The sequence below is a fragment of the Physcomitrium patens genome, chromosome 8, assembly GCF_059467195.1.
Source record: "Physcomitrium patens ecotype Gransden chromosome 8, ASM5946719v1, whole genome shotgun sequence".
Lineage (NCBI taxonomy): Eukaryota > Viridiplantae > Streptophyta > Bryopsida > Funariales > Funariaceae > Physcomitrium > Physcomitrium patens.
Genome location: NC_143417.1, coordinates 12,496,835 through 12,522,525, shown reverse-complemented (window position 1 = coordinate 12,522,525; position 25,691 = coordinate 12,496,835). Strand labels below are relative to the sequence as shown.

The following is a 25,691-nucleotide window of genomic DNA, read 5'->3' as shown; positions in this document are numbered from 1 at the left end:
ATACCAATCATAGATAATATTATCTTAATGAAGTTGAGCAAATTCTAACTTACAATACACATTCTAGTCGTGAGCAACAACTCCTATGCTTCTCTAATGACCTAAAACTTAATTCATGACGTATACTCTTCACTCTATTAATTCTCATCACCACATTTAAGTACTCACTCAAAGCATTTTTCATGTCTACAATATTATCTAGTCCATTAATTATAATAATTCTTATGCACTTTTGTGGTTATATATTTTGTAGTATTTTAGTATTTTTTGCATGTTTAAGTATAATATTTGATATATTACAAAATAAATATTAAATTAAAATTATATTTCATTTATAAATATTATACTTCAACATGCTAAAATACTAAAATACTACAAAATAAATATTTTTTAAATTATAATTTTATAAAATTTTAAAAAAATCTATTTTTTATTAATAATAATAGAGATAGATAATAAGATGATTTTATTAAAAACAGAGATATGAAGGAAAAAAAAAAGTTGATGTATTTATCTATAGGAAATAAAGAAGAAAGAAAAAAAAATAGTTGTAGTTACAAGATAAATTTAAATTAGAATAATTAATACTATGTATAACAAAACCAAAGAATCTTGAATCAAAACGAAAAAAAAAAAAAAAAAAAAAAAAAAAATTGATAAGTCTTAGATAGCCTTAGTCTTTATTGTACATGTATAAATTACAAAGAAGATTGTATACTAGTTCTTAAGAACCATGAAAATTCTTATTTAAACATCCAAGTTTTAGAATGCTTGTATATTTACTTCTTAAAAATAGATAAGAATAATCATATAACCAAAAAAATCTTTAAAAAAATTTACAAATCTAATTTGTTTCAAAAAAACTTCCATGATATTTATTAATAAAGATATAATATGCCTAATTTTTTTTTACTTTTATATATTTTTAATCCCTAATATTATGCTAAAGTTGCAAAAGATTTATTGATTTATAATTAATGGTTTAAAACAAGATTTTAAACTATCAATGATTATAAAAAAAAATTGTTACAATATTTTATTTTATTTTTTTTTTTTCCAAAAAATTTTAAATTCAAAGCTATTGATTTGGAAGTGATTTTGAATTATTGGATGTAATTTTAGATGTGAGTCTAAAATTACCCAATGATTAATTAATATCAAAAAGATTTTAAAATATTTGAGTTGAATATCTAACTTGAAAAGAATGTAGCTTTTTAAAGACATATAAAAAGATTTTAGAAAATTAACTATATAATAAGAGTAAAACAAATTAAGATTTAAATATAACAATGAATTTGTATAAAAAAAATTTAGCTATACGATGGCAATTTTTTTTTGTTTTAATACCACATCTATAAAAATGTGTTACTTTAGAATCTTTAGATAATTTTGCAAGTATTAGAAATAAATCCATCTAGATCAATAATAAATACATTATTATGACATTTATTAATAAAGATTAATTTGAAGAATACATTACATGTACAAAACAACGTCTCATTAAGACATGACTAAATCGCAAAGATACAACAATAACAAAGAAAATAAAATAGAAGATAAAAATGAAAAAATAAATAATAATGGTAAACAAGTTAAAACTTTTGATAAAATTTAGTACTAAAATATTTTATATAAAAACTAGAATACTATAATTAAGCAATTTCATAAGAAAGTTAATAAATTTCTAAAGAAATTGAAGAAAAATATATTGTATATTTATTGTAATTTAAGTTGTATAAAAAATGAACATATACACTTTAGAAAATTACTTATAATGCATAGTAAATTTACCTATAAAAATATTGTGTGTGCATGTGGTAGGTCTCGTATGAGAATAATTCTACCAAAATTTGTACGAATTTGTTTGTTTGTATTTGTGTGTTTCTTCTTTTTGTTTTTTTTTCTTGCAATGATACTTCCTTCATGTGCCTCAAAGTGAATACACGCATAAAAATCAATATGAGATTCCACATCCTTATTTTTCAAAAATGCTATTCTCGTTATTTCGCATTGATAAATTCATCATTCATCGACATTCATTCAATCATCATCCAACAGAGGTCCCACAAGACGTTGGCGCAAGCATCGAGGATGTCTGTCTGTCTGTCTGTCTGTCAGTCAGTTGCCACGCTGGCATTGGTTCCCAACGACGGATTACTTGTTCCCTTGATTACGGTTCCCCTCTGGCCAAATTAGACATGCCTGGAATCTGAGCCTGATCTCGGGTGAAACACACCCGTTCCATGCCCCCACACGCCCGTTTTGCTAAGAATCTTCAATAGAAATATTCACATTCTGTACGTTTCTGTCGCTTATGGAGAATATTCCCCGCAGCCCAAGAAAGCTAGGGCGAATCCTAATATCCCCAGATATGGTTTTTTTAATTTTATTTCTATCAGATGATAAAATAAAATAAAAATAAAATATTTTATAAATTATTATCTTACGATATTTTTATTTTTACCATTATATAAATTAAAATAAATGTTCATCTAGTTCATGGGTAGACTAGGGTTGCAAATTCTAAAAAAATTAAATGTACCATGTGTAGATAAAATTTTGTTAAGCACTTATTGTTTGATTTTTAGGGTTTGGGAGCTTGTTTGCTAAAGTAGTCACATATTGAAATTTCCAATATATTTGATTTAGGATGATTGTCCAAAAAATTAAACCAAGTTGAAAAGAAAGAAACCCAAGACTTGATTTGCTACAAATTAGTAGGTCAAATGAAGGATGTAAAGTAATAAAGAGTGAAAATAATTTATTTAACATTGTAGAGCAACACGTCATGTAAGATGGAATAGTTTCTAATATTAGAAATTAAACTTGGCTTCATTGAGAAGCACCAACAAATGATGACTACAAGGTAGTATCTTTGGCTAGTGTTGCTACCTTAAATAGTTTATAGATTTATTGATTCAAATAGCTTTTTCCTGGATTGGGCCTCACAAATAAAAATTTGCAATTTTTTTTTTTTTTTATTTTCAACAAAATTATTAAATAGATTATGAATAAATAAACTGTTAATTTTTACTTTTTATTTAAAATTCATGAATGAATGTTTTGAAATTGAGATCATAGTATAATACCAGTTTCATTAACTTCCTTTTCGTCTCAAATTATTTTGAGGCTTGTAAAATATTTTTTGTGAAAGATTAAATATTTATTATCTCTAATTTTAAAAAGGTCAGCTAATTTTTTTTATAAAGACCAAAATCAATCTCCACTGTAAAATTAAAAAAATCATTCACTTCTAACCTTGTACAATATCCATTCTGATTGTTCTTATTAATTTGTTTCTTATAGAATCACTACAATTTAGAATAAAATTTTATTACAAAAGGATATTATGATATAAATGTTTAATGAATCAAAGAATTTAAAATACACAGTATAATAATTCAAGTGCATCAAACATCCAAAAATTAATTATCTTCTTCCAAAGTCTAAAAATTTACAAGAATTTCTTTTGCCAAATGCACCAATTCCAAATGTGCCTTTTACAAATAAACATTTCTTGTATGTTAAGATGAACTGATTTTTATATTAAAAATTGATGAAATGAGAACCAGGTTCACCAACCAAGTTTAATTATTCAAAAACTCCAATCACAACTAGATCTACACACATTCACACACAATGTATGTCTCAATGTTGCACGGGATCACAATACAATTGTTTCAAAAATCCAGGGTTTAGTAAGAGGCAACACAATATTTGGTGTCATAAGAGGTAATTAAAAGCACTCAAATCACAGTTTAAATCACTGTGAAGTATAGCCTTAATTAAGACTAAAAAAAAAAAAAAAAAAAAAAAAAAAATTGTGTAAGAAAAATTGTAAATGGGTTTTTTGAAATATAAAATCCCTAAATTTTTATTATTAAAACATAAACATATTGTCTGCTAAAACAACAGCACTGAAATCATTTCCACTAAAGCTTTGTGCTAAACAAAATGGTTGATTTGTTTTCTATTACTTACAATGTCTTTTCTATTGTCAAATGGAAATGGTCAGTTGCAATTGTTTCAGTTGCAGACAAAGCATGTAGTGAATTATTCACACTCAACCATTTTTAGTTCCACACAAAAACAAGTTACATATAATTATAATGCCCACTTTGCATATATATATATATATATATATTATCATCTTATTATCACTACATGTGCTTGTTAATAGTACAACTTGAAAAGTCTTTGTTCTAGTGATCATAGATCATGGTGTTGTGTTGTAACACAACTTATGGATAAAAGAGAAGAAAAAATTGTATTATAGAAGATCTTGTTTCAAAATATAGTAGCAAATTACTATAGAAATATAGATAATAGTCAAAGAAGTAGTAAAACTAATAAGTGTTAATACCACCTTTTTATAAAATAGGTTTCTATTTATTTTGTAGGGCCATAAATAAATCAAAAAGTAAATTAGAAAAATTAATATCATGGACATCTAAAAGTAGAAGTAAATAATAGCTTCTAGCAAAAATCACCTAGAAAAATTAGATATTAATATCCAAAGAGGACCAATTATGAACTTGGATCAAAATTAGACCTTCAGGCACAAAACCACGTCTTTACAACAAATCTCACATTTTTATTTATTTATTTCTTTATTTTTAATTAAAGAATAAGTTTAGAAAAAAAAAAAAAAAAAAAACTTGTTGGAATTATGTTAAGGATTAATTTCTAGCGATTTGTATAAAAATTGAATTTTTTTTAGAGCTTTTCAAAGTGAGAGTTGTTTTATGTGGTTTGAATTTTTGAGAAATAAAAGAAAAACTATATATTTGACATTTTTATGAGTATTCTAGTATATTGTCAAGTGAAAATTTGTGAACTTGTGCATGTATTTGTCTTGAATTTTTTTTTGTATACTTGAAGTCATTCTAATAGTTAGATCAAAGGCTATTATAATCTAACTGGATTAGAGATTCGGAATTTGGATTTCAAGGGTCAATAAGGGTTTCTTTGATCATGAGTTATTTGTTGGTTGGATTTAAGCAAAGTTTTGTAAGAAGTTTGTGAAGTTAGTTTTCAACAATTTTGTCAAATTTTTGTGCAAATAAATGGTTCAATAAGGAGTTATTGCTAGTAGAAGATCAACATCAAGGTTGGAGAAACATGATGGCCAATACTTCAATAATTAGGTAGTTTTTTTTTTTTTTTTTTTTTTTTTTTTTTCTCAATTGAAATATTAGATTCTTTTTAAAATTTTAAAATTTGTTTTCAACTATTAGATTGCAATAAGTGTAAAATATTAAGCAAGATCAATGATTTAATCACCAATAATTAAGGTTTTTAGACTATCCTAGGATTGGTTAAGATTAGTTAGGTTCTGATTAGGATTTTATTAGACTTTATAGGATATCTTTAAGGTTTTATTAGTATTTGATTATAACTTGATTAGAATATTTCTAAAGTTTACTTAAATTTTTTTTAGAATTTGTTTATAACTTCTTTAGAGTTTCTTTTTAAAAGTTTCTTTGAAGTCTATTTAATTTTTATTTTATTTTATTTTAAAACAAAATTCTTTAGGATTTTTTTTGAAGGATTATTTTATAACTTATTTGAGAATTCTTTAGGATTTCTTTAGGATTTCTTTTATTTTTCTTTATGATTTCTTTTATGTTTTTTTATGAATTATCTAATGATTATTTTAGAATTTTAAAAATATTCTTAAGAATTTAATTAAAATTTTCCTATAATTTAATTTATTATTATTATTATTATTATTATTATTTTTAGAATTTAAAAATATTTTTAGGTTCTTTGTTTGTTACAAATAAATTTATCTTATACAACCAAATGCCCAATGCATTTCTAGGCTTATTTTTACATAACACAACAATGGTCCTTGTCAAATTGGAGAAGACAATGTACGTGAGATATGACATTCAACTAATTTCTTATTGCTAAATGAAAAATTGGAACATGTAATTGTGTTACGAATGTTATAATGTATGTCAAAAATCAAATTAATTTGATTAAATCATTATTTATTAATAAATATAATAAAATCAAGTCAAATATACCAAAATTAATTTTAAATATATTTAAAAATTTACCAATAAGATAATATTTTTTTACCAATAAAGATATTATGCATATTTTAAATAAAAAGAATTAAACCTAAGAATTCAGTTTTTATGTTCTTAAAAAAAAAACAAAAACAAAAAACCAAAAAAAACTTCACAAAAATCTCTAACATCTTCTTCTGTCTACAAAGATACAAAGATACAAAGTGTAATAAATATAGAAAACTGATAAAATTTACTTCTAAAATATTTTCATTTAACTTTAGTAATTAGAAATATTGCATGATTGGAAATTTTTCAAATACAAATGTTTTTTTAGATATGTTCTAATATATATTTTTGTAACTGATAAATATTTTTATATGGTTTTCGTAAAACTTTGTCAAAGTAGAAAAAAAAAAAATTTTGGTCCTTTCACAAATTACCTCTACTAGCACACTCATAAGAATAAGATGCATAATATATGTAACATTGAAATCAAAAACCAAGATCTGAGATCTTCAAAATCCTAAGAATTTATCTTTTTAAAATCATTCATAATTGGCTCTAAGATGCCTAGTTTTAAAACATTTAATTTATAATCTGAGTACTTGTTTTGGAAAAAAAAACAAAAAACAAACCAAATCAAATTTATTTATTTTTACTTTTCTTTTCTTTTTCTTCTCCCCCCCCCTTTTTTTGTTATATTTATAGAGTAAATGAGAGGTTTTAAGATTCCATACCAAATAACATTTTAATTTTCTTTTTAATCCTCTTGAAAATTTTCTTAACTAATTTTTCAATGTGCCACAAAAAGACTTGATATTATTATTGGCATGTTGATTTGCATGAGATAGATGTTACAATACTACAAACTATAAATTTACAATAAGACAAAACAAATCCAACTAAATCATTCAAATTTAAAATTAACCATCTAACTTTGATAATATTAATGTAATAAGAAAAAAAATTAAGATTTCATTTAAATACATAAATTTCTAAAATTATAAATTTATAAATGATAGAGTTTATGTATGGTTGTAATGTTAATTTGTTTTTGATAAATCTAAATACTAAAAGTCTTCAATGAAGATGTGTTATTTAATAAGTTCAAAAAATAACCACACAATATAATTAATAATAAAAAAATGAGTTGAATAAAATTTAATAAGTTCGTAATTAATACATTAATTTTTAATTTTTAAATAAAATTAATTTCATTCAAAAATTATAGATGGAAGTAGTTTACTCCACTAATAAATAGATATAATGTCAATTAATAAATTACAAATTAAGAAAGACATTTTTTTCTTCATAAATTTTAAATGATTATCATCATTTTAGTAACTTTTGGTCCATACATGTGATAATACATAAATGATTTAAAAATTAAAAATTAATCAAAGCAACATGCCTTTTAATTTTATGCAATCATTAATCATTTATTTTTTTGATGCTAAAACATAAAATATAATAAAATGGTTATAATTTGAGGCTTTATCTTATTAAATTATCATATAATCTTAGAGTTGTAATACATTAATTTATAATATTATTTATTTAAATAAAAAATAATAAACTAGTAAAAAAAAGAAAAAAAAAAGAAAAAAATTAAATATAGCTGATTCTATTTAAAAAAAGAATCACATTGTATTTAAATAAAGTTTTCTTATCTAAGATTCAATAGTTAAATAAATTTTTTCATAGCCAAGTAAAATTTGGACCATATAATTTATATTTTTTTATTCATCAATATGATCTTAAAATAAGTTTTTCAAATATCTTAGTATAATATAAATTTTAAATTCCTTTGTATGATATATATCTTAATATGAAATCACAAAACCTACAAACTATGGAAGCTATATTTATTAGAAGAAGACCTATAAGACTTTATTCATTTGTTAAGAGGTAGCAAGGTAGTATTTCTTTATGCAAGGGCACAAGGGTATTGTACATGGCCTCCTAAGAGTGAGAAAGATCACAACTTTTAAGCAATTACACTCACACATCATAGTCGTTGGATTTTAGATTTTTTTAGATTTGTTTTTATATTTAGAAAACCCATGAGACAACATCATCTAAATAACATTATTCATTTGCAAGAAACAATCTATAGCATACAAATGTTTTCAATAAGAGTCTTGCTTCTTTGCAAATATACACTACTACTATTTTTTCTTATTTCATTTTTATTTTAAAAAGACAACAAGAGTCCTACTTTGTTAGAATGTCTCTACAAAAAAATTGCCAATGCACACAATAAAATAGCCCTGGGAATTTAAATGATGCATATAAATCTATGAGACAAAAAGTTGAATAAGAAGAGAAAGTAATTCTAAAGTTAACATATCTCTACATAACTAACAAAATATGATAATGAAGTTTATAAGGGATATTGATGATACAAACGAGTGTTAGACAATGCAACTTTATAACATGGGTGTTTACATCAAGAGCCTCAAAGGGGCTATGAAGCACAAATCAAATACAACATATTCAACAAAAAACATATTAGAATAGGTAAAAACCAACACATAAATAATCATTAATGAAAAGAATAGTAAGCTATGGTAAAAAAGTAAGTAACATATTTCAAATGTTCTAAGGATAGACATGCAATAAAAATAGTATCTAAATAGTAGTATATATGTTAGGACCCAATATCTAATTGGAGCTTTAAGTTGACATTCTAGGCTATCTCCAAAATATACAACTACCCAATTTTAGGATGGACTAATACTTTGGGAGCAATCCAACAATTAATTGCTTGTCATTGAGCTACTCACAAAAGTTGAGGTAACTACAAACCAGCCATCCATATTGACATGCATAGATGAGAAGCAAGTGAAGTAAAACAAATCAAAGTACAACTTGGGCACATGTTTTGCAAAATTGCACAAGTAATGCACACAAGAAATTTTGCTATTACAAGTTTCCAATACCAAACTTTTATTTTAAGAATTTTTTAAAATTATGTTTTAGATATGTAAATTATTTTATAAAAAAAATTAAAGCTTAATCCTTATACCATACAACCCCCCAGAATGATAATTATTTGACAGATAGTGTTCACAAGTCATCTTTCTTCAAAAATACTCCACACCGTAATAAGTAATAAAATTATTTTTTTAGAGTTACTGCGTTGAAAATTTGGAATCGTTGAAAATATCTATAAAACATTCGCAATAATTATTAGCCACGGATGTATTTCTCCCCTCCCCATCGTTCACATGAGCCCTTCGTTAGATGAGAGATACAAATACAAAATCTGACAAGGAGCATATTAAAAGGGTAAATCAAAATCAAGTAACCAAACACGGAAGTTTTTCGTCTGTAAAGTCTTTCATAGCTGTAAAATAACGTCTTTCAAGGGCTTTCTGGAAGTGGAGTGTCATCAACCTATTTACAGATCGCCTACCATATTCACATCTTGCAATAGCAGATTCTCCACTTCCAAGCGCCGGCTTCTTTCATTTGTACAATTTTGTCAGCTGGGCGGAGGGCTAGAGAAAATGCATCACCGCTCTTGACGGAATACATACATATGTTGAAATCAGTGTGCAAAATTTCAGCTCCCCAGAGTATTAAAGCTATATAACCTAGTTTCAACCCCAGATAGAATGTAAAAGGATAATCTTCGGACTTAAACTAGCTGTAAGTTAAGTTTCACAAATCATAATTCCAACTCCATACTCCGAAGTTTCCATGTACAACCTATTCACAGGCCAACTTCGTATCAAAGCTGCTCAAACAGATCGCGAAGGCTTGAAAAGCACTCAAAGGATATCGGTAGTCCATTGTAAATATGTCCTTCCCAATCTTCCCGAACTGTAGCAGCACCTTATCACGATCACTCTGTGAGCTTGTCGGTAGCGATTCCATTGAGGCCACCAACTGAAAGTTCTTCACTGATGCCACAGTCACCCTGCCACGGAAGTTCAGACACCAACACTGCAGCTGTTCATGCCAGCGAGGAGCTTTGTTCTTCAGTACTAAAGGCTCGTCCTTGGCCAAAAGACCACTCGCAAAATCGTAATCCAATGTGCTAATGTCAACTACAGCAGCTTTCGATCTCGAAGACGACATTACGCCGGAGTGCGGAACGTGCGCACGTTCCAGAGAGTCCGCAGTGACTTCTGTAGGAGAAGGAGCACTGCCTACTGATTCCATTGTAGACAAAGGGATCCCATGCAAAGTGCATTGCATTCGTCTTGGACCTCGTGTGCCCAGGACATTCAACTCATAAGCAATATGTGCTACATTGAAGCTACCAGCGTGAGCGCGGTATGACAACTGCTTTGATGTAAGGCGGCGGCTACTGCGGTTAGATAATACTGGCCCATTTTGGGGAGGCTGACTATCATAGATTGTGAACTTTGTACCCAAAAAATTTGATCTGCACGGACACATTGCAAACAGTTAGTTGCCCCATGGAACTCTCTAGTAAACAACAATAATACAGAACGCTTGCAGCGGTCAGATCCGCCCAAAGTTGCACAAGTTTCGTAACACAAAGAAATCCTGTCAAAAGTAGACATGGTAGAAAATACCTCAATTTTCCAACATATGTACTACTTCCTCTTGACATATCTTCTTGGTTGAGGGAAATAATGTAATCGGTGCTGGTCGCCCGCCGAAATTTTTGAGCAGCTAATAGAAATTTCCCGTTCTCTTGAGCTGTGTAAATCAATGAACCAACACAATCGACGAACAGATGTGGTCACTTTCACTGGATAAATCTCAAAAACTGTGACATTCTATCTAATGATAGAGTCGAAAATACAACCAACTTCAAAAAGCAGTGGAGTAGAGAGCTTGAAACAACCGTTCAATGATTCAGGATTAGAGCCTCAATCATGGTCCTAAAAATATACCATTCTAACACGACACCGTGTACAGTCCTAGTAACATAACCACACCTTCGATGCAAGGCATTCAACTTAGCGTACACTAAAACAGAGACATCTCGCAATTGTTCTACCAAAATTTCAAAGACAGCCAAACAATCACATCTGAAAAAGAATATATCGTGCGCGATACGCACTTGAAACAGGCGCACCTCTCACTCAAACAGAATACCTTCTCCTCAAAATTACTTAACTGATAGACAGGTATCGATAAACTTGATCAGGTTTAACAGCAAGGAACTTACAGGGTGGAAGTCCTAGGAATAGCTGATATGTGGAGGTAGTTCTGTCCCGCTTTATAAAACATTGCACAGTATCCTCTCGAGGTCCAGGCTGCAGCACGGGGCACAGTATCAAAGACTGAACTGAAATCTATCATAAATGCAGATGTAACCAGAATTATATACTTTCGATAATCCTTTTCATCCTTAAAAAGTCCTTACACTTCCTAACTGGGTTTTGAAAACAGAGAACAGCCACTCCACCTCTCCACATCGTAGCAAAAACTACAGGACTTCACCTTTTGTAATAAACCAAGAGAGCATTCTCCCGAACTCTCGTGTCAGTTAGGGTCCGTTCAACATCAAAAAGATTAAGACTTTACGATTAGAAACATAGTTATGCCCTGTTTCTTAAGGGGCGATCACAAACGAGTGAAGCTTTCTTCAACGCTCTAAACATGCAAAACCTCAGCAAGATTGCTATGAAAAGACTCACGTTCTTTAATAACTGTTAGCTCCAAAAACTATAGAAGTCCCGGCTTCTTTGCTCTAAATTTCAACATCAGACTAATGAGTTAACAAGATCCATCCACAATCTCCTCGCATTCGTCTTGAACTCTCACCTGCTTCAAAGCAACCGGAAACGTCAAACGTCCCGATTGCTCTGGCGCCCGAACCAACTCCTTCGTTACCTCCCTCCACGAGCTACAAACAGCTGCGCATGCCACCACGTGCTTCCGGCTGGGCCACGCACTCTCACTTGCCTCCACTCTCTGAATCACATCCCTCAACAGTTCTGGTGGCATGTTCGCCCAGCAACTCTGCTCCACAACAGGTTCTGAGTTCAATTGCGACTCATCCAGCACCATTCCGCTCGACCTTCCCCTGTGATGGTGTGGAAACTTCAGTTCAAAACTCCGCCGAGAGATTCTCCCTACACCACTCTTCATCTCCTGGAACTCCCGCATCAATTTCTTAAGCGGCGTCATGGAAGAAGACTTCTGACTAGACATAGTCCACCCGCACAACACAACCCCTCTGCACCTCACCTCACACCAGACTCCCTCCAACGATATCTTCTGAAGAATCAGCCACAGCTTGAGCCATTTGCGTAACCCACGCACCGTCATACACTTACTGGCCTACATCCATACCTCATTGTACGCACCTGCAGCCTGTTGCGATTACCGCCACGCAGTACTTAGGAAGTAGTTGCTGACGAAATCTGTCCTCGGAGCTCACCTAAACAGAAGTAGGAATCACATAAGACCAGCATACATGTTCCTTCAGCCCTGCAATCACACCGCCGATGAACTCCTAAGATGCCATTCCTTCTCGACACCGCCTCGCTATTGCACGCATCACAGAACATAAACCACGCTTTTATGGCTCTCAATCTCCCTTGCTAACTCTCTCTCCCCCCCCCCCCCCCCCCCCCCCCCGCAGCAACCCCTTCGCCCTGGAACTCAATTCTTGTGTCCACGATAAGCGGCATCCTAACTACAATATTGACTGTCGCCTTCAACGATCCCGGTCGATGTGCTTCTTCCACACACCCTAGGGCACCACCACCACCAAAAAAAAAGTAAAAAGAAAAAAGAAAAAAGAAAAACGAAGGTGGCAGCTCCAACCGAGCTCTCAATGGAACACAAACTCCAGAACTCCACTACAGAAGCGAACGCTCGCAAAGTATGGGATCGACCGAGTAAGGCAGAGACCGCACCTCCCTCACTCACAATAGCTTCTTCATACCGTAGCCTTCCGTCCATATCCGGACACCTCGAGCGCCAGGCACCACAGCTCGACGATGCCAAAAATCATAACCTGGAAAGAACCAGGTAGAACATCCCACCCCGACGTTACCGGGTATCACACAATCTGGTTAGGACCGGTTATTATACGATCTCGATGGGATCGAGTAGAACTCAACCTCGATGTGACCGGGTAGATATGATCGGGTAGGACCGGTATGTTGCTTTTTTCTTCTTCTTTTTTTCTTTTTTCTTTTTTTTTTTCTTTTATATATATGGATTCAAGAACAGACAAGCAACACTCCAATGCATCAAGTAAGAGTAAACGTTATGATTTGATTTAATAAAACATTATTACAAAATATATTGTATTATAATAAGAAGAATAATTTAACAATTATCTTTGTTGATCAGATAGTATTTTAAAAAGATAAAATATTATTTTAAGATATTAAAATTATATTTTTAGTTTAAATATTTTACATACTAATATTTTCTATTCACTTGATATAAAAAATAAACATTTACTTAATGTATATCAATACTTAAGATCATTAGCTTAAGTATTTATAGTATTTTTATTTTTGTTTTTTTAATGTAATTTCATAATTTCTTCATTATTCTAAAATTATTTAGATTAAAACTAATTTCTAAATTTATCATCTATATCTTTAAAAACTCATTATACTTAATATCCATCTTTTAGTTGCATACAAAAGTTTCAACCACTCTGACTTGTATACTTTTCCGAAACCTCCTTCACTTATGCAATTTATAATTTCAAGAATTTTTAAGTTTGATAATAGTTTTGATTAATCCAATTCTTCACCTTCTATGTAGTGTAAGTTTTCCAACTTTTATAATAAATGCTTTGCTAATCTATAATTTTTATAATCTCTTTTTGTACTTGCATGAATCAATTCATTTAATTATTGGAGTAAATATATATGTTTATGACATTAACTTTCTTTCTACAAAGAAGTTCTACAAGGAGCAGCCATCATATTTCATGAATCTTCTTATTCTTCATCTTAGTCTTGATAGATGTTGTTGATAGAAAGCATCAACTCTTTCTATTGCATTTGCAAGATTCTTTGCTGACTTCCATGTGTGTTCACTAATATCATATCTATACCAATGAATAAGATATTCCAATCTATTTTGGCCCACATTAAATTTAAGACTTCAACTTTTAAAAAGTCAAAAGTATCAAGTCATAGATGATAACCATAATTGGAAAAAAAAGTATATATTAAATAAAAGAATGTACTAAATTATTGTATGTAAACTTTGCTAATGGCAAAAAAATTGTCCAATCCTGTTGATGATAATTGATGGTATATCTCAAATAATGCTCAAGAATTTGATTTACTTATTCCGTTTGCCTATTAATTTGAGGATGAAAAATCAAATAAAAATTTACATCCATCTTTAAAATCTTAAAAAGGATTTTCTAAAATCTTGATACAAATTGAGTCTCCATATCCAATATAATATCTTTGGACAATCTATATTAGCAATAGATATTGTCAAGAAAAAGCTTAGCTATTTTATCACTCATGATAAATTTTGTATATGGTATAAAATATACAATCTTGATAATATGATCTACTATAATAAATATAGAATCATAGAAATTAGAAGATTTGTGATAAAATCCATAGAAATAAAAAACCATGGTTGTTTTGAAATAAATAATAGCTGAAAAAGTCCATAAGGTCAATAGAAAGTAGTTTCTTATATTTTTTTATCTTAAACAAATATCAAATAATTATGTAAAGTCTTTAATTGCCTTCTATAATTGAAGCTATTAAAAATTACTTAATATTAGTTCTAAAGTCTTATTGTATCGAAAATTTTGGCTGTTGGAAAGTTGTGACAAGATTCAAGAGTATGTAATTATATTACCTTTTGAAATAAATAATTATCCCTTAAAATAGAATATATTATTTATTTTATTAAATTTTAATATTATCATATGACCTAGAAGAATTATTTTTGATATCATAAATAAGAAGATCAAAGGACATACTCAATTGAATTTACTTGAAAAATATTGAATCAATAGTCAATATTGTTTTTATTCTTTAAAGGTGAAAATGATTTGGCTTTAAAATAATTATTTTTTGTTGATCAAAAGATATATTTCTTTCTTTTGATGTAAAGTAAAAATATCTAAAAATAATATCTAATAAATCTTATTATTTTTTGTATTAATAAATAATCTTGAAATCAAATCTTAATAAATGCATGCTCAAATGGGCTTGGCAATAATTCAAGATACATGTCGACATGAAATACTTAAGGTTCTTGTGATCTTTATAAATGATGATTGGACTTGAGGTGCCTTTTAGATAATGACACTATTTTAAAAATGAATCCATGATTGCAAGAAGTTTTTTTTTATTGTGGATCTCATAGTTAATTTCAATTGCTAAAAAATTCTTAGAGTAAAAAGCTACTAGGTGGAGCTTGTAATTTTCTCTCATTTATAAAAAAATGACATTCATAATAAATTTTAATGTGTTTATTTTCATGAAGAATGCTTTGAAAAAATTAATACAATACAAAATGGTTGCAAAAATAAATAATGTCTTTAAGGCTTTAAAAGATGCTTGAACTTCATTGCTCCACTGAAGTTTTTCTTTATATGTCAAATGTATAAAAAGACTTACAATTTGAAAAAATTTATTGATAAAGATCTTATAATAATTAAAAAATCTTCAAATATATTAGACATTGCTTATTATTTTTGAAATCTTTTAATTTATGATAGTTTGAACTTTCTTAGAATCTATTATAAGACCATTGTTTAAAATGAACTATCTTAAAAAGTCAACTTGAGTATTTTGAAATTCTTACTTTTCTATCTTGGTATATAATCTTATACTTTTTAATTTTTCTAATATATGATAATTATGAACTTTATAATATTCAAGTAGATTAAGATGTCATCTAAATAGTAGATAATAAAATCATTAAAAAAATTCACAAAAGATATTATTTATTAGATATTAAAAAATATTTGATGTATTTGTAAATCCAAAAGATATGATATTATATTTGAAATACCTATATTTGATTTAAAACAAAGTTTTTATTCATTTCGTTTTTTTAATGCCTATTAGATTGTATGCTCTTCATAAATCTAATTTTATATAGATCTTTGCTTGATTCAGCTGATTTAAAAGTCTTAATATCAAAAATAGAGGATATTTATTCTTAATGGTGATCTTGTTGAGCTCTTGATAGTTCATACACATCTGCAAAGATCTATCTTTTTTTTTTACAAATTTAATAGAAGCCCCGACTAGAAGTTTAAAATGGTATATGAATTTTTAATCAAATTTTCATCAATGTATTCTTTGAGTACAACCAACTCATTATATAATAAGCTATAGATTGGTCCAAATAATGGTTGAGCTCTTTCTTGAAGATTAATGAAACAATTATAAGAACAATGCTTTAAAAGAATATTTACATTATTTTTTTCAAAAACATCTTGATAATCTTAATATTCGCTTGGAATGTTATTTGAGCTCTTTTTTCTATCAACAGTTGTCACGGGCATATAAATTTATCCCAATAATTACTTATATGATTAAGTAGAAGTAAGTAAATATAAATTAATTTCATAAATTCTTCTAAAATAGCTTTCTAGAAGCTTCATAGATGTAGTTTTGATTTTAGATGTGTTTGTAGGTTGGAAACTTAGTCAACAAGTTAACCACATATTGGTAGCTTATAGAATAAGTTAACTCTGTGTAGTAGCTTCTAGAACAATCTATCTATGTACCACACACATAGATAACTTGCCTTGCAAGTTAAGACATGTAGCTAGCAAAGTCAATAGATATTTGAGATCCTATAGAATATTGTTATGTAGCTTCTAATTAGAGAGTATATATAGAGGCAAGAATGAATCTTTCTTCATTCTTGTCAATACTTTTCTAGTCCTTAGTCTTATTCTAAGACTTTCTAATCTTTTTGTTTTTAGCAATAGCCATTCTAGTTTAATATTATATCACCTTTTGAGTGACTTTTTAGTTCTCTTCAATGATATAAGAATGTATCAAGGATTTTCTTTCTTCGAGATTTATATCTTTGATAGTCTGACAAGAGTGCTAATTTATTGTTCTTATCTTATTTTAGAAGTTAGTAGATAATCCCACTTTTATTGATGTATTTTGAAGGTTGCAAATTATTCATCTTTAAACAAAAAATCTTATTTTTTTAGCATTGATATTTTCCTTAAAGAGATGGGATTATCCTTCTTTATAGAAATTTTTATTAGACGTTGGGGATTATCCTCCTCTAATTTAATTTTTTGAATTTATTTGAGTTGTCTACAGAAGGAAAGATTATGGATGCTACTCTTGGCAAAAGTAAGAATAGATTTGCAACTATTGCAGATCTTCATGAGTTTGTCAATACTTTAAGAATAAAAATTTCATGTATTTTTGACGTGAATTATGGAAGTACTATGCCTATGCTTATAGAAGAAGTTTAGAGTCTATGGCAAGAAGTTATACACTTAAAGGAAGCAAGTAGATTGACCTCACAACCAAATCTAGAGACTTTTACTTCTACAAGTATAATGAGGATAAGAATTAGTATGCTTGAGAAGTTTGATAGAATAAAATCAAAATTTTGATGATTTTTATAATAAGTCAAGCTCTACTTAATGTTGCACCCTTTCCAATATCCTGATCGATTTACTCAAGTTGGATTCATAGGCACACTTCTATGAATTGCAAATGAAGAGAGGGCACTTCTTAATGAAGTTTGCATTTTTAATGAAAAAAGATTTGTGACTCTTTTATAATTTGAATTCATTTCTAAAAGTATTTATGGCTACATTTAAAAAAAATGATCAAGAAAGAGTAGCAAAGACAAAGCTCTTATCTTTACGACAAGGATCATAGTCAGCCACTATATATGCTACTAAATTCCAAAACCTTACTTGTGACATGGATTGGAATGACAAAGCCCTTATCAATCAATTTTGATATAGATTGAAGGATAATATCAAAGACTTGTTACTAACAATTTCAAAGACAAAATCTTTGGAACAATTTATTGCTGAAGCCATAACATGTGATAATTGATTATTTGAAAGATGTCAAAAACAAAGATGTGGTTGCAGAAGAACAAATCAAATAATGACGGCAACTCTTAAGTTTTTAGAAACTTATTTATCAAAGCCAAAATCAATGCAAATTGATACAATATTTTTTAAATATCTTATAGAGAAAAAAAAAAAAAGAGACGACAATATCAAGAGGGTTTATACTTATATTAAAAGAGATGCTAAACATACTACTTAATATTGCTCAAAGAAACAATGTAATTACAAAATATAAAGTACAATTGCCAAAGAAGACAATGTGTCGAAAAACAAATTGCTTCAATTATAATAAGAGCTGTGGGATTAGAATCATGTATAATATCTAGCAAAGGTCTTATTCTCTCCTCCAATCTCTCACCTTGTTTTGTAATAGAAGTTTGTTTAGGACCAAAAAATCACAAAGTCTTAGTCTTATTGGATTCAGGAGCCTTAGCCTATTTTATAGATGACGACTTTGTCAAAAAATAAGATATATCTTTACTTAAGAAAATTAAAGCTATCCATGTAGAAGTAATAGATAGACATTCATTATCTTCTAAAAATATTATATATAAAATTATTCTTGTTGAAGTAATAACTAGTGATTATAATAGTTTAGTAATATTTATTGTGATTAAATCTCCTTCTAATTCAATCATTTTAGGATTATTGTGATTAGAAAGATATAACCCTTAGATAGACTAGATTTCTCACAATTTCGATTTTTTCCATAGTTTAGTCATAGGTCTTATTAGGTAAGTAAAAATCTATAAGTCTATTATATCCAAACTCTTATTAGTAGGTACAAAAGCTTTCATGGGTGTTGCAAATGAAGGGTCATCTTTTTTTATATATGAAATACCCAATATTGATGGTGAGAAGATATCAAGTAGTATTCCTAGGCAATATGAAGATTTTGAGGATGTTTTTGAAAAAAAGGATGTAAATATTCTTCCAGAGCATTGTTTTTATGATTGTATCATCAATCTTCAAGAGAAAACTCAACCACCCTTTGGACCAATGTGTAGCATATCACAAAATGAGTTGGTTGCACTCAAAGAATATATTGATGATAACTTGGCTAAGAACTTTATACGCTATTCTTAATCTCGAACCAGTGCTCTTATCTTGTTTGTGAAGAAAAAAGATGGATCTTTGCAGATGTGTATGGATTATTGAGGACTTTACAAGATCACCATCAAAAATCGGTATCTACTATCTTTGATTTCAAGACTTCTTGATCAATTAAATCAAGCAAAGATATATACAAAAATAGATCTACAAAGAGCATATAACTTGGTTTGCATCAAAGAAAGAGATGAATAGAAGATTGCTTTCCAAACTAGGATCCAAACTATCATAGATTGGAAGATCCCAAAAAGCTTTTTGTACATATCATGACTTTCCAAAAATAAGATATTTTGGATGCAACAAGACTTTAGAGCTTATATCTGGAGATTTTTGGTAGCCACAAATGTGGAAGGTAGTAAAAGACTTTATTCAATCATGTAATATTTGTTCGTGATCAAAAAATCCTTGTCATCAATTCTATAGACTTTTCCAACCATTGTTTATATTTGAATAACCATGGTCTTACATTTTTATGGATTTTATTATAGATCTTTCAAATTCAAATTTATATGACTCTATATTCATAATTATAGATCGCTTCACCAAAATGGCATATTTTGTACTATATACAAAATCTATTTCAGGTCAAAAAATAGCTAAGTTTTTTATTAAAAATATCTATTGCTATCATGGATTACCCAAGGATATTATATTACATAGGAAGATTCAATTTATATCAAGGTTTTAAAAAATCCTATTCAAGATTCTAAAAGTAGATATAAAGCTTTCTTCCACTTTTCATCTTAAAATTGATGGACAAATAGAACATATGAATCAAATTTTGGAGCAATATTTGAGGTGTACCATCAATTGAATAATTCTTTGCCATTGGCAAAGTTTGCATATAATAATTTAATACATTCTTCTATTTAGCAAATATATTTCTTTGCTAATTATGGTTATCATCTACAACTTGATACTTTTGACTTTTCAAAAGTTGATAATCCTACAACGGAAGATTTAGCAAATTGTTTGTCAGAGCTTCATGCAACAATCAAGATACAATTAAAGGAAGCTCAAGAATGGCAAAAAAATCAACACGGATGCCTATTACAAGGAGCAACCTTTAATTCAAAGTAGGTGATAAGATATGGTTATTTTGTTGCAATATCAAGACTATTCGTCATTATCATGAGTTGGACTATTATAGGTTGAGAATTTTTCCTATTTGTGAACAAATCAATCTTATTGTTTATTGATTATAACTACCGAAGTCTATGAAGATCCACCTTATATTTTACATATCTCTTCTTAAGCCGTATAAAATAGTAAACATCTCAAGAGGAAGACAAATGCCACCTCTTCTTATAGAAGTGAATAATAATCAAGAATTTAAAGTGGAAGAGGTCTTAGATTCAAGGCAATACCAAAATAGGTTGAAATATCTTGTTTATTAGCACGGATATAATATTAGTCAACACACATGGGAGCCATCAAAGAATCTTGCAAATATAGCAAAAATAGTTGAAGCCTTCCATTAACAACATCCATCGAAATCAAGATGAAGAATTGTAAAGATCTATAAAAGATGATGATCGCTTTTCATGGAACTTATTCGTAGAAGGAAGAAAGAAGTAATGTTATAGATAAATATATTTATCCCAATAGTTACTTATATGATTAAATAGAAGTAGATAAATATAAATTAATTTCATAAAGTCTTCTAGAGTAGCTTCTTAGAAGCTTTATAGACATGGTTTTGACTTTAGATTTGTTTGTAGGTTAGAAATTTGGCCAACAAGTTAATCATATATTGGTAGCTTGTAGAACAAGCTAATTATGTAGCACATATATAAATAACTTACCTTGCAAGTTAAGACATGTGGCTAGCAAAGTCAATACATGTTGAAAGTTCTATAGAATATCACTATATAGCTCTTAATTAGAGAGTATATATAGAGGTAAGAGTGAAGCCTACTTCACACTTATAAATGCTTTTCTAGTCTTTGTTCTTATTTTAAGACTTTCTAGTTTCTTGTTTTTGGCAATAGCCATTCTAGTTTAATGTTACATCACCTTTTGAGTGACTTTCTAATTCTCTTCAATGACACAAGAGTATATTCAAGATTTATTTTCTTTGAGATTCATGTCTTTGATAATAATATGTATGGCATATAGAGCAAAAATTGATCTTTCTTTTATAACATGCATAAAAGCTTTCATACCTATTAATAATGGTTTGGATATATTAAACTTATAGATTTTTATTTACTTAGCAAAATCTGGGACTAAACTATGGAAAAAATCTAAATTACAAGGAATCTAATCTATTCAAGGATTATGTATTTTTAGGTATAATAATCCTAAAATTATTGAATTAGAAGAAGATATAAATATATTAAATATTATTAAACTATTATGACCACTAATTCCTACATCCAAATGAATAATTTCATATCTTACATTTCTAAAAAATAAAAAATAACTATCTATTACTTCTACATGCATATATTTGAGTTTTTTAACTAAAGATATATCTTATTTTTTTTATCAAAGTCTTTGTCTATAAAATAAGTTGAGATTTTTGAATCTGACAAGACTAAGACTTTGTGATTTTTTGGTCCTAAACAAACTTCTATTATAAATCAAAATAAGATTTAAAGAAAAAATAAGACCTTTACTAGATGTTGTATAAAATTCTAGCCACATAGTACCTATTATAAATAGAAAAACTCACTTTTTGACACTTCATACTCTTTCGCAACCATGCTCCTAATTTTGTGATTATATTGCTTCTTTAAAAAATATTTAGTAGTATGCTTAGGTTCTCTACAATATAGGCATAACCTTTTTTGACAAAAATAAGTCTTTTTTTGCTCAATAAGAGGTTTAAAATATATCGTGTTAATTTTTATAGACTCTTGCTTAGATAAATAAGCTTCCAAAAACTTAAAAGGTGTTATTACAGCTTGACTTCTACTTCTTCAATCAAATCTTTGTTCTTAGCATCTTTCAAAGAATTAATTGTCATATGCAATGGCTTAAGTAATAAATTGCTCTAATATATCTAATCTTGGCATTACCAATAATGAATCTTTGATATTGTCTTTTAATCCATATTAAAAGTGATTAATAAGAGTTTTTTCATTCCAATCTACATCATAAGCAAGATTTTAGAATTTAGTAACATATGTGGTAGCTGAACATGATCCTTATTATAGTGATATGAGCTTAGTTTCTACTATCTATTCTCAATTACTTTCTCTAAATGTTGCTCTAAATACTTCCAAGAATGAATTCAAATCATAAAATAGTTGTAAATCTTTTTTTTATCAAAGGTACAAACTAAGAAGTTAGAATTTTTGATAGAAGTGTGGCTATAAATCCAACTTGAGTAAATCTATCAAAATATTTATACAAATTTAAATAGAGCTTAACTTGTTGCAAAAATCTTCAAAATTTTGATCTTGTTCCATCACACTTCTTAGGCATACTAATCGTTGCCTTCTTTATACTTGTAGAAGCAAGACTTTTTGAATTTGGTTGTGAGGCTGATCTACTTATTTTCTTCAACTATATAACTTCTTGGTATAAACTCTAAACTTCTTCTATATGTATAGGAATAATACCTCTATGATTCATATTAAAAATATATAAAATTTCTATTCTTAGAATATTGAGAAGCTTGTAAAGAGGAGTAATAGTTTCAAATCTATTTTCACTTTTGCCAAGAATAGCATCTATAATCTTTGCTTCTACACATAACTCAAACAAATTCAAAAGTTAAATTATAAGAAGGTAATCCGCAATCTCTAATATCAAATAAAAATTTCTACAAAGAGTGATGATCTATTCTCTTTAAGAAAAACATCAGTGTTAGAAAGCTAAATTATTTGTTTAAAGATAGATAATCTATAACCTTTAAAATATAACAATAGAAGTAGGATAATCTACTCACTTCTAAAACAAGACAAGAATAATAAGTTAGCACTTTTGTCAAATTTTCAATGACATGAATATTGAAGAACTAAAAGATCAAGACACTCTTGTGTTATTCAAAAAGACTAGAAAATCACTCAAAGATGGTAACATATTGAATTAGAATGGCTTATGCTAAAGATTAGAAGAGTAGAAAGTTTAGAAATAAGACTAAGGACTAAATAGGTGTTGATAAGAGTAAAGAAAGCTTCATTCTTGCTTCCATATATACTATCTAATTATGAAGTATGTGATAATATTCTATAGAATCTCTAATATATGTTGACTTTGCGAGATGCATATCTTAACTTGCGAGACAAGTTTTTTACATGTACACCATATAATTAGTTTTTTTTATAAGTTATCAATATGTATGGAAAATGATTAACCAAGTTTCTAATAAGCAATCAATTATTAATACATGTAAAAACAAAACCATGTCTATGAAGCTTCTAAAAAGCTAGTCTAGAAGATATTATGAAATTAATCTATTTTTACCTACTTCTACTTAATTCTACAAGTAAATATTGGAATAAATTTGTATGTCCATGATATATACAAGCTAACAAAACAAGTAATATGCTAGAATGTTTCTAACTTGCTAAAGTCTTTAAATTAAATAAATGATTATTTGAACAATCATTCAAAATATCACTCTTTTTGTTGGACCTTACTTGGTTTCTTCCTTCATGTAAATTTTATTTCTTACTAATTACCAGAAGTGATTAATATTATATTTTTTTACATTTAAAATATTTATTCTATTAGTCCAATTTTTTTGTTCTACTTAAAATTCAAAATACTTTTAAAAACATTAGATCTAAAGTCTATATAAATTTTTGTAAATAAAGCTTCTTAGATAAGACTTACAAAGAATAGATAGTCCTTTCTATTGTAAATTGGACCACTAAGTTTGTTGCATATTTATATAGTATTATCTATGTGCTTTTATTTGAAATATATCTTTTTTTTCTCAATTTCTTGTTTCTTTGTGTTTCATGAGCAAAGAAAAAAAAGAAAAAAAAAATAGATAATAAATCAATATAATATAAATTTTTCAATAAAATAATAAATAAGCCATCTTTTTACAATTTTTTATTTAAAAGTTATAATATTGTAAAAATATTATCCAAAAAATATTTTAAATTTTCAATATAGTACTATATTCAATGGTTCAATACTATATTCAAGATTTTTGTACAAAATTTTTAAGAAACAACATAGTACATTGCAATTTTGTAAAATTCTTTAAATAATGGATAAGATGATCATTTTTAATAAGTCTAAAAATAAGTGCTAGATTTTGAAATTTATTTGCTAGTCTTAACCCTAAAAAATATGATCCAATTAATTCAACCACACCTACAACATTAGTAAAACAACAACACATGTAACAAATGATAACAGTATGCAAGTGATTGTATACTTTGTACCTTATTGGATTTAAAATATATGAATTAGTTTAGATCTGTTAGACATAAAAAATTGCAACATTAATTTATTCTTGTATTTAGTTTATAAACACTGCATCATTAGATTCTCATTTTCAGTATAAACATTGTTTTGGTTTAAAATAACTTCTACAGAAACTCAGAGAGTTTATCTAGTTCAAACTCTATGTAGTTTCAAAACTAAAACAAATGCAATGACCTTTTGGAAGTTCAAAGTACACATAATTTTGGAAAATATATGTATATCAGAGAAAAAACACTGTTACGAAAGCAAAGACAAAAGAGCACAAATAGGTGGAAAACTTGGGTAGATAAGACCTTGATTGCACAAACTCACTTTCGCAATTTTGCAATCTAGATGGGCGGATCCTGCACAGGAAATCAGGCGGGTGCGGTGGAAGTAAAGTTCGGTACCTCACCATGGCTGTTATATGTGTACAATGAAATCTTCACGTCACGTATCCATTCGAGAGAGAGAGGCGCATTGACAGCCCCCTGATTTGATGGAGTAACACTGTTTTAAGAATGATTCAAGGGTATGTCTGTATCCATGGCCACATCCCCCCCCTTGATGCTGAGCTGAGCTGATCTTCAATGGGTGGTAAGTCGCAATATGGGTTTCAAAGCTACTGCAGAAATGATGGCAAGTTTGTGGTTAGCGTTGAACCTGATATCACCACGACAATTGGGTTTTTGTGTCCAGGACCTCGAGGTATCGATCAGTGGAGTAATTGCCGAAATATTGCAGGGTGCTATCAGTTCCTCACGAGAATTTGGCGGAATGCAATTCATCAATCGAACAGGTTGCAACTGAGAGGGCCTTGCGGATGTCGCGCGGACCGCAGACTCGTGATGTTGCTTTGCTTGAGGAAGGAAGGCAAACTGGGACAAACTGGGATGTGGATATTATTGTTATTAAAATTATAATATCCCAATCTCATTTTGCCTTTCGGTGGCTTGAAACGGGAAAACCTTGCGATCGTCAAGTCGTTTTGTGGCGACGGGAACTGGTGTCGTCTTGCCATCAGAGACAAGGTACATCACACCGCGAGAAGATCCAGCGAACCGGCACAAGCTACTAATTGGCAAGCACGACGTCTGGATCCAAGCCCTCGATTCACAACTACAGTGCATCGCCCACCAGGATACACACAGCATCGCTGACTGCAGCAGTGCTTCTCAGCA

At 28.8% G+C, this 25,691-nt stretch overlaps 1 protein-coding gene across 5 annotated transcripts; it reads right to left on the bottom strand.

The window, feature by feature from the left end:
- Positions 1-9,343: 9,343 nt before the first annotated feature.
- Positions 9,344-12,858, bottom strand: LOC112286002 (tubby-like F-box protein 6). Of its 5 annotated transcripts, none has more exons than XM_024527475.3 (5): positions 12,303-12,858; positions 11,772-12,033; positions 11,173-11,260; positions 10,571-10,697; positions 9,344-10,416 (listed from the first exon to the last, which is right to left on the bottom strand). In XM_024527475.3, exons 1-5 carry the CDS (start codon positions 12,305-12,307, stop codon positions 9,735-9,737), a joined length of 1,164 nt encoding a protein of 387 aa, XP_024383243.1. In that variant the 5' UTR covers positions 12,308-12,858; the 3' UTR covers positions 9,344-9,734. The 5 variants fall into 5 exon arrangements, with proteins under 5 accessions (XP_024383243.1, XP_024383244.1, XP_024383242.1 ...); XM_024527476.3 differs by having other exon boundaries at positions 12,317-12,856; XM_024527474.3 differs by having other exon boundaries at positions 11,772-12,101; positions 12,303-12,853.
- Positions 12,859-25,691: the final 12,833 nt, after the last annotated feature.

Coding starts and splice junctions, on each gene's coding strand:
- LOC112286002 (XM_024527472.3), bottom strand. CDS start 12,278: ATGACGGTGCGTGGGTTACGCAAATGGCTCAAGCTGTGGCTGATTCTT. Junction 11,261..11,771: donor TTCCGGTTGCTTTGAAGCAG/GTGAGAGTTCAA, acceptor CCCGTGCTGCAG/CCTGGACCTCGAGAGGATAC. Junction 10,698..11,172: donor ATTCCTAGGACTTCCACCCT/GTAAGTTCCTTG, acceptor TGATTTACACAG/CTCAAGAGAACGGGAAATTT.